Here is a 19,622-nt window from a genome sequence, read left to right on the forward strand (position 1 = left end):
TCTAAACATAAGGAATACCCTTGGTCTCTAGCTATCCAACCATCTAACCTCAGTAGTTTTTCTTTTTTGCTGCTGAAAAGAGAGCGCATACATATGTACTTTCTCTCTGCTTCTCTCATTAAAAGGAAAAGAGCAGAAGTTATATATATATATATATATATATATATATATATATATATATATATATATATATAAAAAAAATCCTAGAATTAACATACTGTTTGAAGACAATAAAATGATGCAGGATATCATATCAACATGACATGATAATTGGTACAGTTGCAGTGTATAATCTTTGTGTTTCAGTCATACCATTTGTATTTTGCAGGGTAGTTCTGAAAATCTCTGTGCTTTAAACAACAGTACAGCTTAATGTTGAAATATGTTTTAATTAATGTTCTGTTAAAAACAAATTATGCCGTTGAAAGAGTTAATTAGAAAATATCAACAAAGAGATGTCTACTTACTTATGCTTTTTGTTTTGTTTTTACTTTCCTCAGCTGTAGGCCTTGCTGCCTGTCCAGAACCAGTAATTCCTAGCAATGGGATCAAATCAGGAGATAGATATATGGTGAATGATGTGTTGTCATTTCAGTGTGAGCCAGGATATACATTACAGGTATTTCTTCTTTTCTTTCTTTTGTTTTCTTCAAAATATACACTGTGGAATATACACTGTCTGGCACATCTTGCATGTCTTATATCTTAAAATACCATTGAGTAGTAAAAAAACATCAAATGGACAAGGAAATGACATGGCTAAAATATTTTTTCTAGAAAATGATTTTAGTACTATGCTTATTGAAACCATACTGTGTTTTTCCATTTTTTTGAAAGTAGTTCTTCTAAGTGAAATTTTAGCCATGGTGGTAGAGACATGTAATGGGATTCCCTATTCTGCTCAGAAAACAGTTGAACATCCGATTATTCGGTATAGCCTATAACAGTGATCTGATACAACAAAGAGAGAAAATTAATTAAGACTGATTCCTCTTGAAGGAATGGAATTCCTCTTGAATGGAATAACGTCTAATCTAATTTATTCTATCTGAAAAACAGCTTATCTAATCAGAATTGGCTGTTTATGCTCCCACTGTAGACCCACGCCCAAAAAATGACTCATCCTAAGATTGTTCATTATTAGGACAGGTACCTCCTCAGAAAGTATCACCTTTCTTCACTGATTAAGATGTCAGAAGGTTAGCATGGATATCTAATATTGCATTGTTTAGGTTTGATGGATTGACTCCTACTTGTACTGCCCATGATATTGCATGATCTTCTCTCCCTACTTTCTCAGCTATGAAACATCTGAATCTTGCATATGAAAAAAAAAAAAGGGTATGGTTCAGTTTTTTATGACATGCATTAGATATAGATAAACCCTCAAGATATAGTCTCTTTGAATTTTCTGTCTATACTGAAAATAGTATTACTGAAATACTGAGGTGGATTCATTCACGTTAGGGTATACTTCAGAAATAGTAAGAATGTGTATCAGAAACCTTCTGAACGTTGTTATCCCTGTCTTGATGTTTTGTACCTATTTTTACTTAGAGCAAATTCTAAAGTGTAATTTCAAAAAAAAAAATACAGTATTAGTATAAAATAATAATTTATTTGTATTGAAGAGATCTGCATATAAGCTGATCTGTGGTAATGCTCAGTTCAGTGTGTATACCACTATCACAAACCCACAAGATGTCTTTTGTGTGTATCTTTTCTGTAGTCCTTGAATATGACTAACTGCACTTATGTTTTTATACTTAGAGGGATTCTATAATGATGTACTTACTTAAAATTTCATTGCATATTGTTCCCTAACATGATTTCTTAATTCTACTTCCACACAGACAAATTTAGTTCTAACTGTGGAATCTGACTAATATAAAAAATGGTTTTGCAATCTTGTCTTAAGCATAAAAAGAATTTTCAATGACTAAATTCAAAAATGAATAAATAGGAAAGACTATGAAACTTTTCAAGATAGTAATGAGGATATATATACTGTACTGTATAATATCTATACTTACTCTGCTGTAAGAAAGATACAAATTTATGTATCAGATGTTGCTCAGCCAAGATGAATAAAAATGGCTCCAAATAAAAAATATATAAATAAGGAAAGTAAAGTTCTCTGAGGTGCAATATCTTTTGTATTCAACAAGTATAAACCAAGCATAACTTTGCATATCCATACACATTTCTGTATGTGTGTTGTGTTTTTTTTTTTTTCTTCCCACTCTATATATGAATTTACCCCCAGTCTTTAGAGAACTTATTCACAGCTAGCAATAACAATCAGGTGAGGATTAGTTTATAATTGAGACTTACCAGAAAAGTCATAGAGCTTAAACTACTGCCTGGAGATGCATAAGAAAGGTAATTGCTAGCTGTAGGATTAAGTGTCTCCCCCCAGGAGGTAACTTTGAAAGACTGAAATCAGAGTGTGCTCTTGTTGCAAGGAGGCTTGAAACCAGAGGAATCATTTCACTTTATTTTTCAAAAGATCTTTTATAGACCATTTTACTTTTTACATGACTGTGGTAGTTAAATTATGGCTTCCCTAACCCCAGCTCACATCAGAGAAATGCAATCACAGAAGACAGAAAGAGAGGATAAAATAAACCAGGAAATATTGAATTAAGTAAATTATTCAAAACTTCATCCATTTTGCAAGTAACTAAAATCACACAATAAGTGCACAGATCTTTTTCCTTTAAATTAAAAAAGTATTCTCATAAGAAAAATACTTTGTGTTAATTTTAATGTAATTTTTTTTTACTTTTTTTTTCTATTTTTTTCCAAAATGCTTCAGTTTGAATGTCAGAGGTTGTATAAATATATTTAACTAAATGATTATTTAAGTTTCATCCCATGTATTTCAATACAATTCTGTATGAGCTTTATTCAAATTAGTATGATTACTTTTTTTTTGTAAATATAACAAATAACATGAAAACAAATTCATCAAATGTATTTTCTTTTACTAGTTTACTTACTCGATTTTATTTTTCTGAGAATTGGATTGCTTTGGACAAATAATATATAAATAAAATTTCATAACATATTGATAAAATGTGCTACCTTGCTAACTATCAGGCTCTTAATACACTTCATAAAAACAAACAAGAGATGTGACTTCCAATGTCATATATCCAAATTACTGACACCAGAACTATGCCTTGCTCTCAGTCCATGTCTCGTTCACTATATCAGACTCTTTCACTCATGCCAGTTTATTCAGTGTTTGCCTTCCAACAGCAGATGCATAAACTGAGTTTCTCAGAGGAGAGAAATGACAAAAAAAAAAAAAAAAAGGCTTTTGTTTGTGCTACTGTAAAGTTTTCAGCTTGAACTGTTGCTGGTGCAACTAAAGCTTAGAGCATTTTGCAGCCATTTCAGGGCAGCCACCCTGAAGTGTATGTGGGAGTAGGTTTTGCAGATTACAGCCATGACATTTTTCACTTCTAGCTACCATATGATTCTGCTTGGTTCTTGGGATATTTCTTCAAAATAGGCAGAATAAATTAAACATGACAGCTAAATAAAAAGGCACTTGTCCTTTTATAGCTGTCTGCCAAGATATTGCATGTGTGCAGTGGGTCATATTGTGAGGGTATGTGAGAGTTCAAGGCCTGCTGGTAATTGTGGATGACTTTTTTGGCATGGTCCACATCCATACCATCTGTAGCAAGCAGATGTGGAACAAATTTCTCTCAGTCTGTACTTCTCAGAGCAATGGTTGACTCATTCCATATTGTAGCCTGAAGGTGAAATCATATTCTTACACTGTGGACCAGGGCCCTGGAATAAAATGGGGACTGAACTGACTTGACCATATGAATGCACAGTCAGCTGCTTCTCTCTTGTAACCATCCTTACATTTAGTCTGAAATTTTGAAGAGGTTTTCAAGTTATCAAAAGAAGAGCATTTCAGAACATTTAGCCAGCAGAAAAAGATGATGAAAGCTGAAGTATTTGAAAATAGTTTAACAAACTCATGAAAGTGATTATAATGCAGTTGGTTGATATATGAAAAGTGTACGTGATGAGGCAGGAAGTCCTTTGTAGCTCTGCTTTGCTGGCAGGTCCCATAATGAGTATCTAAAATCTCATATTTTTCCCTTTCCAAACAGGGCCGTTCTCATATTTCCTGTATGCCAGGAACAGTTCGACGTTGGAACTATCCATCTCCTCTCTGCATTGGTATGGATACTTACTTGTTTACATCATGTTCTAAACATCACAGAATTATAGAATGGTTTGGAAAATGCCTTAAAGATCACCTAGTTCCAACCCCCTGCATGGACAGGGATGCCACCCACTAGATCAGGTGGCCCACGGCCCCATCCAGCCTGGTCTTGAACACACTCCAGGAATGAGGCATCCACAGCTTCTCTGGGCAACCTGTTCCAGTGCCTCACCACACTCTGAGTGAAGAATTTCTTCCTAATGTTTAATCTAAACCTATTCTTTTTTAGTTTAAAACCATTCCCCCTTGTCTTATCATTATCTGCTTGAGTAAAAAGTCACTCACTATCTTTTTTATAAGCCTTCTTTAAGTACTGAAAGGCATCAATGAGGTCATCCCAGAGCCTTCTCTTCTCCAGGCTGAACATCCTCAGCTCTCTCAGCCTCTCTGATCATCTTCATGGCCTTCCTCTGCACCCACTTAACAAGTCCACATCTTTCATGTGCTGGGGGCCCCAGACCTGGATGGAGCACTCCAAATGGGGCCTCACAAGGGTAGAGTAGGGGGGGACAATCCTCTCCCTTGGCCACTCCTCCATTGATACAGCCCAGGATGCAGTTGGTCTTCTGGGCTTCAAGCATGCACTGCTGGGTCATGTTGAGCTTTTTGTCCACCTGAACCCCCAAGTCGTTCTCTGCAGGTCTGCTTTCCATGAATTCTTCTCCCAGTCTGTCCTCATGTCTGGGATTGCACTAACCCAGGTGCAGCACCATGCACTTGAACTTGTTGAACCTCATTATGCACATATGGACCTTCTTTATATTCCCCAAGATCACTTCAGCTGGGCTATCAACTGCATCATCTTTTTAGAGGAGCCCTTCCTAATTCCTTTGGGACAATTCACATGTATTTTCCTGTTGCTTCCTAAAATGTCAGTGTTTCCAGGTTCCCCGGTCACTCAGAGGAACATCGTCTTCCCCAGCTTACTCTAGTTTAAAGCTCTGCTAATAAGTCCAGCCAGCTTACTGCCTAGAATGCTTTTGGCCCACCTGGTCAGGTGCAACCCACCTTGTGTCAGCATGCCTGGTCTCTTAAAAGTGTGACTGAGATTGTACAACCCCAACTGAGATCACACAACCCCAAATCCTGATCATGGCACCAGCCACACAGCCAGTCATACACTTGATCTATCATCTTCTTCTTGGGTCTCAGTCTCCAACTGGCAGGACAAAGGAGAACAGTACTTGCGCTCCTGATCCCTTCAGCATCTTTCCAGGGGGCATAAAGTTCCTTATGATATTTCAAATTATCCTTGTTGCAGCCTCATTTGACCATATGTGAAAGAGTAGGAATGGGTGGTAGTCTTCTGGCCACACCAGGCTTAGTAGCCTCTTTATGGTATCACAAATGCGGGCAATGAGAAGGCAGCAGAAGTCCCTCGAGAGATTATCCAGATGTCAAACAGATGCCTCAGCACCTCTCAGAGAGGAGTCTCCAGTTATTAACACAATTTGTTAATATGTTAATGAGTTGTTTGTTTTTTTTTGTTGTTGTTGTTATTGTTGTTGCACTGGTTCTAATACAGGTGGTTGGTTGTACCAACTTCGTCCTTTCCTGGCTCCTTGCCATTACTCACACACTCCTTTTTCCAGCCCCAGAGCATCATATGTGTTGTGTAGGGGCACCTCGGGTGCAAGAGGGAGACTCTTTCACCTGCTCCAAGCAGAGACAAGGGATCAGTCTCCCTTGTCTTGTGAGTCAGTCAAGTCTGTCAGTTCAGGCCTAGAAGCCAGCTTACCTTCCCCTTGCCAGGACCTAAGTCTCTCAGCCTGTGTCAGAGCACAATACTGAGCATCAATCTCCTGCTCAGATTCCTTGATACCTTTTTTTTTTTTTTTTTTTTTTTTTCCATGGTGAGCTCCTCTCACAACATGGCAGTGTGCTCAAAAAGTTCATTCAGCTGGCACACTTTTATCTGCAGCATCCACTTCTATCTTCAGGCCCGAGGGGGACATCCAGATTCTGGAGTTCTCTGCAACTGAGGGCCTGGGCAGCTATGTTGGTTCTCAGAGGTCTGTTTGGGTGTAGGCCAGGTTTCAGCCTCAGCCTGGCTATCGCAGTGAGTGGACACCATTTCTGTTTCAGTAGGGGGCTGTTTCTTACTGATCTCAGAATAGAAGAAAGTGGCACACCTTCTGCCTTTCCTGTGTGCCCTCATGATCGAACTACCATGCTGTGCCCTGGATGATGTGCCATGCCCTGTTTGCCTGCCCTATTCGCCTCAATCCGGTCACTTGCTCTCCCTAGGGGCTGTTTTGTATGTTTGTGGGGTGGCTGCTACTGCTCCTGGCCCTGCTCACAGCTCACCAGCAGCTCGCATGAGGGCTGCCTGCTCCTGGTGGCTCCCTTCCTAGGACTGTCCTGGTGCAGGAACCACCTTCACACTGCAAACCCCTCCTCTGCTGCAGAACATGCCTTCCCCACAGTATGAGCAGCGACTTCTGGGATAGAGGAATTACAGAGTTCTAGAGACACAAAAGAGTCTGAATCCTTTCATTTGATAAAGTCATTAAAAGGTGCTGAATTAAAAAGTTCATTGAAAAAGAATCACAGAATCACAGAATCACAGAATTGCTAGGTTGGAAGAGACCTCAAGATCATCGAGTCCAATCTCTGACTTAACGCTACCAGTCCCCACTAAACCATATCCCTAAGTTCTACATCTAAACATCTTTTGAAGACTTCCAGGGATGGTGACTCCACCACTTCCCTGGGCAGCCTGTTCCAATGCCTCACAACCCTTTCAGTAAAGAAGTTCTTCCTAACATCTAACCTAAAACTCCCCTGGCTCAACTTAAGCCCATTCCCCCTCGTCCTGTCACCAGGCACGTGGGAGAACAAACCAACCCCCACTTCACTACAGCCTCCCTTGAGGTACCTATAGAGAGCAATAAGGTCGCCCCTGAGCCTCCTCTTCTCCAGGCTGAACAAGCCCAGCTCCCTTAGCCGCTCCTCGTAGGACTTGTTCTCCAAGCCCCTCACCAGCTTCGTCGCCCTTCTCTGCACCCGCTCAAGTACCTCGATGTCCTTCTTATAGCGAGGGGCCCAAAGCTGAACACAGTACTCGAGGTGCAGCCTCACCAGAGCTGAGTACAGGGGGACGATCACTTCCCTAGCCCTGCTGGTCACACTGTTCCTGATACAAGCCAGGATGCCGTTGGCCTTCTTGGCCACCTGAGCACACTGCTGGCTCATATCCAGCCGACTATCCACCATCACTCCCAGGTCCTTCTCTGCCTGGCAGCTCTCCAACCATTCCTCTCCCAGCCTGTAGCTCTGCTTGGGGTTATTGCGCCCCAGGTGCAGGACCCAGCACTTGGCCTTGTTGAACTTCATGCAGTTGACATCAGCCCATCGGTGCAGCCTTTCCAGATCCTCCTGCAGAGCCTTCCTACCCTCGAGCAGATCGACACACGCACCTAACTTGGTGTCATCTGCGAACTTACTGAGGGTGCACGCGATGCCCTCGTCCAGATCATCGATGAAGATATTAAAGAGGACTGGCCCCAGCACCGAGCCCTGGGGAACACCACTAGTGACTGGCCTCCAACTGGACTTGACTCCATTTACCACTACTCTTTGGGCCCAGCTATCCAGCCAGTTTCTAACCCAACGAAGCATGCGCCAGTCCAAGCCACGAGCAGCCAGTTTCTTGAGGAGAATGCTGTGGGAAACGGTGTCAAAAGCCTTGCTGAAGTCAAGGTAGACCACATCCACAGCCTTTCCCTCGTCCACCCAGCGCGTCATTTTGTCATAGAAGAAGATCAGGTTCGTCAAGCAGGACCTGCCTTTCATAAACCCATGCTGACTGGGCCGTATTGCCTGCTTGCCCTGCAAGTGCTGCATGATGACTCTCAGGAGGATCTGCTCCATGAGCTTCCCTGGCACTGAGGTCAAACTGACAGGCCTGTAGTTTCCCGGGTCTGCCCTCCTGCCCTTCTTGTAGATGGGCGTCACATTTGCTAGCCGCCAGTCAACTGGGACCTCCCCCGATCGCCAGGACTGCTGATAAATGATGGATAGTGGCTTGGCCAGTTCCTCTGCCAGTTCTCTCAGTACCCTTGGGTGGATCCCATCCGGCCCCATCGACTTGTGCACATCCAAGTGCCGTAGCAGGTCACCAACCAGTTCTTCATGGATAGTGAGGGCCACATCCTGCTCCCTATCCCCTTCCACCAGCTCAGGGTACTGAGTATCCAGAGAACAACCGGTATTGCCGCTAAAGACTGAGGCAAAGAAGGCATTGAGCACCTCCGCCTTTTCCTCATCTCTTGTAACTAAGTTACCCCCCGCATCCAGTAAAGGACGGAGATTCTCCTTAGTCCTTCTTTTTGTGTTGATGTATTTATAGAAACATTTTTTGTTATCTTTAACGGCAGTAGCCAGATTGAGCTCCAGATGAGCTTTGGCCTTCCTAATTTTGTCCCTGCACAGCCTCGCTACATCCTTAAAGTCCTCCCTAGTGGCTTGCCCACTTTTCTAAAGATTATAAACCCTCTTTTTTCTCCTAAGATCAAGCCACAATTCTCTGTTGAGCCAGGCTGGTCTTCTTCCCCGCCAGCTCGTCTTTGGGCACGTGGGGACAGACCGTTCCTGCGCCATTAAGATTTCCCTCTTGAAGTGCGCCCAGCCTTCCTGGACCTCTCTGCCCTTCAGAACTGCCTCCCAAGGGACTCCACCAACCAGTGTCCTGAGCAGCTCAAAGTCAGCCCTCCGAAAGTCCAATACAGCAGTTTTACTGGTCCCCTTCCTGGCCTCGCCAAGAATAGTGGACTCCACCAGTTCGTGGTCACTCTGCCAAAGACAGCTCCCAACAATCACATCCTCCACCAGTCCTTCTCTGTTTGTGAAGAGAAGGTCTAGCGGGGCACCACCCCGGTAGGTTCACTAACCAGCTGCGTCAGGAAGCTATCTTCCACGCTCTCCAGAAACCTCCTAGACTGCTTCCTCAGGGCTGTGTTGTGCTTCCAGGATATGTCAGGGAAGTTGAAGTCCCCCACGAGTACAAGAGATGACGATTTTGCAACTTCTGTCAGCTGCCTGTAGAATTCCTCATCCGTCTCCTCATCCTGGTTCGGCGGTTTGTAGCAGACCCCGACCAGGACACTAGCCTTGTTGTCCCTGCCGATCCTAACCCAAAGGGACTCGACCTTGTCATTCCCAGCCTCGAGTTCTACAACCTCGAAAGACTCGAAATATAGAGAGCCACACCACCACCCCTTCTGTGCTGCCTGTCCCTTCTAAAGAGCTTATAGCCAGGCATTGCAGTACTCCAGTCATGAGACTGGTCCCACCACGTCCCCGTGATGGCAACCAAGTCGTAGCCTGCCTGCTGCACGATGGCTTCCAGCTCCTCCTGTTTGTTACCCATGCTGCGTGCATTGGTGTAGATGCACTTCAGCTGGGCCATTGCCTTATCCTCCGGCCTTGCCATTGTTCCCCCTGGCACAGCCCCAACAATCCTAGCTTCAGCCCCATCCCCCTTCCTACGTAGTTTAAAGCCCTCTCAATGAGCCCTGCCAGCTCCTGGCCCCAGATCCTTTTTCCCCTAAAAGATAGGGACCCGTCTGAGGCCATCAGGCCAGGTGCTGAGTAAAGTGTCCCATGATCAAAAAAAACAAGATTTCCACGTTGGCACCAGCCCCAGAGCCATGTGTTTAACAGGTGGGCTTTCCGTGTCCTCTCTGAACCCCTCCCTGCCACCGTAGGGATGGATGAAAACACCACCTGCACTCCCACTCCATCCACTAACCGACCCAGCCCCCTAAAGTCTCTTTTGATAGCCTTCAGGCTTCTCTCTTCAATGTTGTCACTGCCCACTTGGACTATCAAAAGAGGGTAATAGAGGGGCGTACCAGGTTGGGAAGCTTCCTGGTAACGTCCCTGACCCTGGCCCCAGGGAGGCAGCAGACTTCCCTACGGGTAGGGTCAGGCCGACAAATAGGGCCCTCTGTTCCCCTAAGAATCGAGTCTCCAACAACAATAACCCTTTCTTGGTGGAGGCAGTCCTGAGGCGTGGAGTCGACCTCCTCGCCCTAGGCATCCTCCTGGGAACACTTGCTACCTCTTCCTCAGCTACTGGTCTGTCGAGCTCCAGGGCCTCAAACCTGTTGTGTAAGGGCACCTGGGAATGCGGGGCCGGAAGGGGAGGGCGTCGCCTGCGATGTCGAGCAGGGGCCTGTTTCCATTCATCCTGAACTCCCAGATCCCCTCCCTCTGCCCGACGGCTACAGGGCAGGGGGTCCACCCCCATTTGAGGAGTCTCACCTTGGTACCTCTCCTTGAGGCCCTGCAGGGAGTTACTCCAGAAGTCTATCTCTCGCTCACACTCCCTGATGGCCCTCAACCTCTCCACCTCCTCCTTGAGCTCCGCCACTATGCGGACCAGGTCATCCACCTGCTCGCACCTCACGCACACAGTTTCTCTGCCTCCCGCCGATGGCAGCAACAGGTTCAGACACTCCTTGCATCCGGTGACCTGAACTGCGGCATTTTTTAACGGGTAGTCGGTCTGGGTGTGTACCGACTTCCTGGAGAGCGCACCGTGCCTGGTGGAGACCATTATCACCTAGCTACGGCTGTTGTTAAGGATGTGTTGTTTGTGTGTAGGGGGAGCGCTCTGCCCTTCCTGCTCGCCCTGCCTGCTCGCCCTGCCTGCGCTAACTGCCGCGCTACTCCCTTCTGACGCGCCACGCCCTGTTTGCCCGCCCTGTTCGCCGTGCTCCTGGTCGCTCGCGCTCCCTAGGGGCAGCTTTTGAATGCCTGGGGAGGGGGCGCTGCTGACTCTGCCTTCGCCTTGTCAGCCTCCCTCACGAGGGCTGCTGGGTCCTGGCGGCTCCCTCAAGTAGGCTCGATGCCGGAAAAATTAGTCCAGCCTGGCCCGATCCCCCGCTCCACTGCAGAACGTGTCTGCCCTGGAGCCGATCGCCTCGGCAAATGGCAGTGAAATGGCGGTGGGTCCCGATTTAAATAGCCCGCCGCTGACGCTGCTGGCTCCGCCTTCGCCTCGTCAGCCTCCCTCACGAAGTTCCCCTTTAAGAACACAAAGACGTTATTCAGCAGATCTGTGTTTTCCCTCTGTGCAATATTGATTCTGTTTAGGCAAAGTTTAGGAGAGTCAAGATTTTGTTGTCTGTTCTCATGCTTATTTCAAGAAAAAGCAGAAATTAAGGGGAGAGAAGCAGAACTCCATCATAATGCTCTGTTACTTCAGCCTTGAAATACATTTGTCAGTGAATGTTTTTAACATTAATATTCAGTTAATAAAAGCTTTTTTTTTTTTTTTTTTTTTTTTTTTTTTTTTTAAAGCTTCATATCTAAAAAGAATTTAAAATGTTGTGATGATATCCAGCAATACTAATGTGAAATGCTTTTAAATATTCCTTGTCAGAGTTGGGCCTACCTACATATTAATTTGTATTTTCAACTTGCAGTTAACATGATGGAGGCAGGGCAGTTCATTCAAAACAATTGTAGAAATGGAAATTTTCTTCAGGCAATTGGCTTTTTGTATGTGTGTATATATTTTTTTTTTCATGGAGTTTTTCCTATTTTCAATTTTTATAAGGTCTAACCAGTAGACCATTTTCATTTTTTCAATACAATTATTGCAATTCACAGTATCATAGTATCACAGTTCTGATACCAGATGATACATCATTGTAACAGCTGTTGTGAAGATGCATGGGTTTAAAAGCAATGATTCCTTAAATAATGATTTTAATTAGATTTCTTGAAGTAACTTTTCCTTCATATTGTCATCTTAACCAAGATGTCAAACAAGAGTCAGCCACTCCTCTATGAGTTGCTTTGCATATTTAGTTTTACGTCATCCTAAATGATGCAAATGTCTTTTCACTCTCTACACACGTGAACTGCCTAAAGAAAACACAAAGATAGCAAGCAAAGCAAACTTCTGTTATGCAGTTAGTCAATCCTCTTTGTGAAATAAAGAAAGAACCGTGTTGTTTGTTTTTTTTTTTTGGGAGGGAGGGGGGTTTGTTTGATTGCTTTTAGTTCTAGTATAGTTTTATCTATATTGGCTAGTAGATTTACTACCATGTCATAGATCATGGTCATAATTCAGTTTAATTCCAAATCTGTTTCACCAAATATGGAGCCTCTCTACATAGCATGAGACATTTTTACCATAACTGGCAGGCTTGGACAATGGGTTATCCAGATGTAACTACACATTTGCAGTAAAATCACAGTGAACATATTGCATGGATTAAGCATTTTGTTCTAACTTGAATTATTTTTTTCTTTCTTTCATGAGGCGCATTTTGACTGTGATAAATTTAACTGCTTGGGGATCATGGGGATAAAATGGAAAATAAGTTTTTGAAGTAATCATATGCCAGATATTAAGAATTAGCATTACTAAACAGACAGTGATTTTCTTTTTACTTTTAACAGCTAAATGTGGTGGAACTCTGACTAACATGGGTGGTGTGATCCTGAGCCCCGGTTTTCCTGGAAATTATCCTAGTAACTTGGACTGTACATGGAAAATTTCATTGCCTATTGGATATGGTAAGTAAGCTTATATTTGGAAAGGAATTATTTGGAATAATCAGATTTAAATATAAATAAGAATATTCTAATTTCCAGTATGAGATAGATTTTATCCAGTTGAATGTATTGTCAACCTACTACATATATATGCACTATCTTTTGAGCTGAAAATGGTTGGCAGTTCAGAAATGTGTCTTTGGCAAAACAGCTTGTTACTTGTAAAACTCAGTGTGTCTCAGAAACTGGTTTCAAAGCAAATGAAATCTGCTGCACAAAGATGTCAGATGAAATACATAATGCAACTTCTAATTTAACTAGAGGTCTTCTGTTTAATGTCCTTTAGAGTCCTCAAAGTGACCTTTTAACAGCATTTTTTTTATGTTCTAAGATAATGGACAAAATTTTATTTCTAGCATTGTGAATTTGGTTAAAAACATTCTAAAACTGTATTCCAAATCCCAGGTAACAAGTGCCAACCTAGAAACTTTACAGGTTTGCCTTACAACTATTGTCATACTGAAAATGCCTTAAAAATAATAATAATTAGGTTGAGAAGCTAATCATGGATAATAAGTGATCTATAACTGCATGTATAAAACAACCTTCTATCATTATCAGAAATAAAAGGGGAGTAAGTTTTCTTGCTGTGAAGCATTATGCCCCATACTGTGAATTCAATGCTCGTTCTCAAATAAGAAATTTAATTTTAAAAGCTTATTATTAAATTCACTATACCCAACTCTAGAAATGATTTTATTTTCTGTGCTTTCCGTTTGCTTTCATAAGAGGCATTTATGTAGTAAGATGTACTACTTACATCAAGTATATTATACTAAGTTAATTTGTAGACATACTGTGCTACTGTGAATATTTTGAAGAGCGGTTGATGTAAGTCTATGAAAACAAAATTAGGGGTAGATCATTGCATGATGTAAGTAAGTGCAATAGGTCTGGTCCTCTTATCTTCTTCGGATAGTGTTGATTATTTGAAAAAAAATGTTAAAAGCTGTCAACATTTATTTGATAATAACCAAGTTTAAAGAAAACAGTATGAAAATGTTAATATATTTCAACTCTAAGATTTCAGTCAGAAACTATTAGAATCCATTGGTCAATATTTTGTACTTTCTTACAAAAACTGCCTGGAAGAATTCAGAGTGAGGTGGACAAAGTGGGACAGAGACTTAGAGTTGAAATAATGTTAACAAAGAGTTAAAAGAGTGTAAAAGAATGTGTTCAGTGATTTGCAATTCTGTCAATACCTGTGTATATGAACTGAGCTTCTGAATTTGGACATGTGCTACTGTTGATTTTAAGTCAGATGACCTTATTAAGGCAAATAACCTTTTAAAGGTCTAGTTTTACAAAAGAAACATATGTTCTGTAGTACAAATCTGATGTCATGTATATCAGGAGCTATAGCAAGATGGAGAAAAAATAATTATTCAAAATAGTTCAAGGAAAATCTTGCAGCAGGTGCCTCTCAAAACTAACTGCTAACACAGTACCCTTTATCAATGTGTACCTGGTAAAACTGATCCGTCATAGTTACAGATAACCTTAGGCTGATTTTAGCATTCTAAGGCTATATTCGTAGAAAATATAAATGATGCACAACTGTTCTGGATTGATGTCTTCCTAAATAGGTTACTACAATACCACCTTCTAAAATCAGTCCTTCATATTTGTCAGTCAATTTTCTTTAAGCCTTTCCACGTGGACAATATTAATGGCTTAATTTCACAAGAGTTAGCTGTATCCTATTATTATCCCTCTCAGTTCTTAGAAATTCCCCTGTAGCAATGATCCTATAACTAGAAAATATTATGATTTTGTTTGGCAAGGGATTTAACAGGTACAAGATGTTCATGCCATTGATCTATCATTGTTTTCAAAAGCATGGGGAAATGACATTTTTTTTACCATAAAGTTGCTACAGGGATTTCTTTTTTTTCCAAAGTGTCTCAAACAACCCACAGATAATGTCTTTACACCAGGTTTAGTCAATATGATTGATGTGAAGTTTCACAGAAAACTTCCACTGCAAAATCTTGGACACTGTGTAATTATGTGTATAAGCTCGTCTACATTCATCCTTTCATATCAAAATAAATACATTAAATCAGAGCAAACTGGAAAATATTTCCAAAATTGAATAATTCTCCAGGTTTTTTTTTTTGTTTTGTTTTTTTTTGTTTTGTTTTGTTTTTTGTTTTTTGTTTTTTTTTTTTTTCCAAGTATTTTGATGTGGTACTGAACAAGTAATACCGTGCACAAAAACTGAGCAAGAGGACATTCATGAACATTTAATGACTGATTCAAATTCCACTGAAATGGTTAATCTCACAGTGACTTCCTTTCTTAGTAAATATCCATTTATTCCCATACATTTTTTGATATGTATTCAGACTTCCTATTTGGATGATTTTTTTTGATTTAGTACAAGCACGTGGATGTGCTTAAACTAAGTTCAACAATAAAATGTTGGGAGCTAAAAGTCACCCAAGTATACTGCTCTCTTCATTACATGAAAACATACCGATCATCTAAAAGAAGTCACTACTAAAATCCAAATCTTTTAAACAGATTGAAAGTGCGTCTTTTCAAGGCTCAGCTTGGAATTTTCATTATTCAGGGTCTATTCAAGTGAGAGAGGAAATCCTCTCTCACTGAGAGGATCCTCTGAGATTGGAGCAGGAAGTAATACAATTATTTTTTTGACTGGATAATAATTTATTTTCTGTAGCTGTTTTATTCTGAATAATTTTATGTAAGTAATGATTTAGTGTAGAAACCATTTTCTTTAACACATTGAATTGACAATTATATATGTAAAATTCAGGTTTGAGTGGTACACATTATGTGTCCTCTGATTGGAATTAACATTCAAAATATTTTTTTCAAAAACAAGATATGTTTACATTTATGTAATAAGTGTCTATTTTAAGCAGTTTAATTTTTTTTAAGTTAGTGATAAATCTACTTTTACTTCTAAAATACAAATATTTTATATACTGAATGCTAGTAGTATGAATTCCTTCTCAGTAACTCACTAAGTAACTAAAGAAGGGAAATTCCATTTTCAAGGTACTCTGTGGATCATTAGAGACTATTTCAAAAAATTGGACTCCTGTATTTAAATATCTAAACACTGATTTGGGGCCTATATACATATGTTCATTGGAATTACCTGCTTGTCACTTTAAGCATCTTAAGTATAATATTAATAGTCTGTTCAAATCTTTAGAATTCCTATGCTGTTAATATGTCTGGTATTGTCTGATAGAAATCATTAAATGCTGATGTTGAAGACAAGATGTTTCCAGGCTGCTTGGTGCTCTACCTCATCTTATATCCCAAAAGCATTGTAAAAACAGTGACTTCATTCAAGTTAGACTAACCATATCAGACACCATACAGAAGGTGGCTGACTTTAATATGTTCTGTATGATTCTCTATTGATAGCATTGGAATAAGTTTTCTTATTCAGGAGCTTAATTATTTGTTTTTCATTAAAAAAGCTGCTTTTTCATAAATTTAAGGTTGCCACTTTGAATGGTCACTGGAATATAAATATAATAACAATTACTATGTTTTTGTTTTTGTTTTTGTTTTTGTTTTTTTTTTTTTAATTTGAATTTGTCTTTCTTTCTTTCTATTGCTGCAGGTGCACATATTCAGTTTCTAAATTTCTCCACTGAAGCAAATCATGATTTCCTTGAAATTCAGAATGGGCCTTACCACACCAGCTCTATGATTGGTCAGTTTAGTGGAACGGACCTCCCGTCACCTTTACTAAGTACTACTCATGAAACACTTGTCCATTTTTACAGTGATCACTCAGAAAACAGGCAAGGATTTAAGTTGACGTACCAAGGTAAGCTTGAAATAGTACAGTGAAAATTATGGTAAAAATAAAAATTTACAATATATATATATATATATTTACTTTTAGGATAATTTACTCATGTAATTTTTTAAATCCATAGATTAAAAAAATAAATAAATCTGTAGTATGTTTCATCCATCCAACTCCTTTACAGTGAGACTGTGTTGGAATTGATTTTTTTTTTTATTTTTTTTTTTTACTGATGTAAAAGCCTGAAGCCAAGGTAGTATCATTTGCCAAAGTCTGTATAGCTAATACATCCTTTCATCCAAGTACGGTGTGCTGTTACTGGGCAATGCTGCTGTTACGATTCAGTGTCATGTTTTCCAATTTAGATATGTTTTTTATGTTTAATAAAGCAAATGAGAATTTTGAAATATAGCATGTTATTTTAAATATAGATTAAATATTTTAAATATAGATTAAATTCTTTTTATTATATTTTTTCAGTTTATATGTAGGAAAAAAAAGAAAATGAAAAACATTCTATATCTGTTTTTTCAAATAGTATATTCAGGATTTGAATATCTGAATTTGTGGTCTTTTACTATTGGCTTTTTTATTCATCTGAATAGCTTTTTTTTTCTTTTTTTTTTTTTTTTTTCTTCTCTCCATTAGTGGCACAAAAATGTCATTAATTTGCATGTATTTCAAAAATTCTGAAATACTCTTACTGAAAGCGGTTAAAACTCACTGCAGGATCTGAACAGATCCTGCAAAATATTAAGGCTGGTTGAATGTCACTTTGTTTTAGGCTACTAATTTTGATCATTTAGGTTTTCATATATACGTATATAAGCCTATATGTTTATATAAATATGTATGAATTTGTATATATATATACACAAATATATATATAATTATAATATATACTTATAGTTAAATCATATCTACAGAATCAATAGGTAAAGAGTAAAAGACTTCCAGCAAAGATTTGGTTCACCAAATTAGGTACATAAAGCAGATAAAGCACTCCCAGGAAGAGGTCTCATCTCTCTATTGCCTGTGGAGATGATCTAGTCATGTTCTGTCACATAGTCTTAGATGTCAAATAGGGAATGCTGTCACAACATCACACTTGCCTAGTGTGGTTTTTATTCCAGGCCAAGTGTAATTGTAGGACAGGTGGCTCTTTTTCAAAATTTCTGGAAAGACAGAAAAGAGGCAAATTGTATAAATGCAAAATAAATAAAATTCAAAGCTATATGATATGCTTCCTGTATATTCCCTAGTGCTCTCTGCTCTGTTTGTTAATTACTTTTTTTTTTTTTTTTTTTTTTCTGTAATGTAATAAGCCCTTCTTTAATGGTATTGAGTCTTTATAGGCTCAACTACATGTGACTAACTCCTGACAAACAGGAATTCCTAACAATAAATTAATAGTTAAATCTTAAATTGCTTGTAGGATTGTATAGGATTGTAAGATTGTATAATATTTCACATCTGGAGGGAATGTTCCATCTTGCTCAGCTAGATTTTGTGTTTTGTGTTTCATGGAAAGCATACATTCATTTCTAATAATCACAGTGTTTTATGATGCTTTGAACAAGAGAACAAGAAAACAGGTTCTATTTGCTTTTTAATCAAAATACCTTTTGTATCTTTATCTCTTCTTGTGTATCGGGGTGCAAATGTAATTGGTGTACATGGTGTTCTGTGATTTTAGCAATGACAGTGATTTTTGTTAATGATTATGGAAATGATAGTACACGATGGCACTGAGGTAGGTTGACCTTAGCTAGCTGTCAGGTGCTGAGCATACAGTTCTCTCTTACTCCTGCTCCTCAACAGGACAGGAGGAGAAAATACAATGAAACAACTCATGAGTTGAGGTAAGAACACCTATCTCACCTAATATCTCAGGCAAATATCTCACCTGTCACAGGCAAATCAGACTCAGCTTGGAGAAGTTGGATTATTATTAATGTATTAAGTTTATTGCACATTTTTAAAAGGTTGGTGAATTCAGCTCAGAATTACTCATTTCTTCTGTTCTCCCCTTCCCCACTATGTCCATGAGGATTATTATGACTGTTCAGAAGTAAATGACAATGTGATGAAGAAGGCACCATAAAAAATAAACTGATATCTTTTGTTTTACTTTAACCCTATTATGTTAAAATCACCCCCTTTTCAAAGACATTGCCTCATTTCTGCTTCACCCAATTTCAATCTGTCAGCGTGTGATATGTTATGTCATGACTGACTCATTGACAGTGCAAAATTGTGTCCTCTATTTAAATAATAGAAAAGAGATGCACCTAAAACCTAAACAATGCCCATGTTGAGAAGGTAGAGTCTATAGAGGTAAATTCAGCTTGCTGACTAACCAGTTGGAATGTTCCTTATTGCAGCATATTTTAATGCACTTGTGTCCCGGGACACAGGAGGGAGATGAAATATAAGATTTTAGCATGGATGTCACATTCAAAATCTTCTTATGGACAAAAGGGAGCACATCATATAAAGAAAGCTAGGAATTTATTTTTAGTCCTCAGCTCTTTGCTGGGAAAAGCATGATGTTCATGATGGGGATTTTTTACAGTTCAGTCTTGGTTTCAACTTCAATTAATGCTTAAATCCACTGTAAAAAAAACTTCAGTACATTGAAAAAAAATCAGTCAGTGATTAAGCTATGGAATCTTCTGGGTGTTTACTATATTTCATTGGCTTTTATTATTATTTTTTATTTATTTACTATATTATCTCACAGTATGTTTCTTTCCTACTGTTTCCTAGCCAGACTTTGAAAGTTGCTTTCCCCAGCTTCAAGGGGAAAGGGACTCTTAAGTCCCTTATAAGTGACTATTGTTATTAAGCAGTGACTGCCAAGTCTTGCCGGACCTTTATCATACATGGTATTTGCAGAGTATAACGTATTAGGTAATAATCAGTTGGCTGCTAGCAATTGTTAAAATGAGCTAAATTCAGCTCAGGCCAAGGCATGACCAGACTGATCTC

At 39.6% G+C, this 19,622-nt stretch overlaps 1 protein-coding gene across 1 annotated transcript in view; it reads left to right on the forward strand.

Moving 5' to 3' along the window:
* The window catches only part of CSMD1 (CUB and Sushi multiple domains 1), a 1,184,580-nt gene that overhangs the window by 1,020,172 nt on the left and 144,786 nt on the right, over positions 1-19,622 (forward strand). Inside the window, exons 38-41 of the mRNA XM_082756691.1 lie at positions 501-619; positions 4,140-4,209; positions 12,674-12,790; positions 16,440-16,649. Coding sequence (XP_082612817.1) covers positions 501-619; positions 4,140-4,209; positions 12,674-12,790; positions 16,440-16,649 — 516 coding nt within the window. The remainder of the gene's footprint in view (positions 1-500; positions 620-4,139; positions 4,210-12,673; positions 12,791-16,439; positions 16,650-19,622) is intronic.

This window comes from Aythya marila (assembly GCF_965140915.1).
Source record: "Aythya marila genome assembly, chromosome: 3".
NCBI classification, from domain to species: domain Eukaryota; kingdom Metazoa; phylum Chordata; class Aves; order Anseriformes; family Anatidae; genus Aythya; species Aythya marila.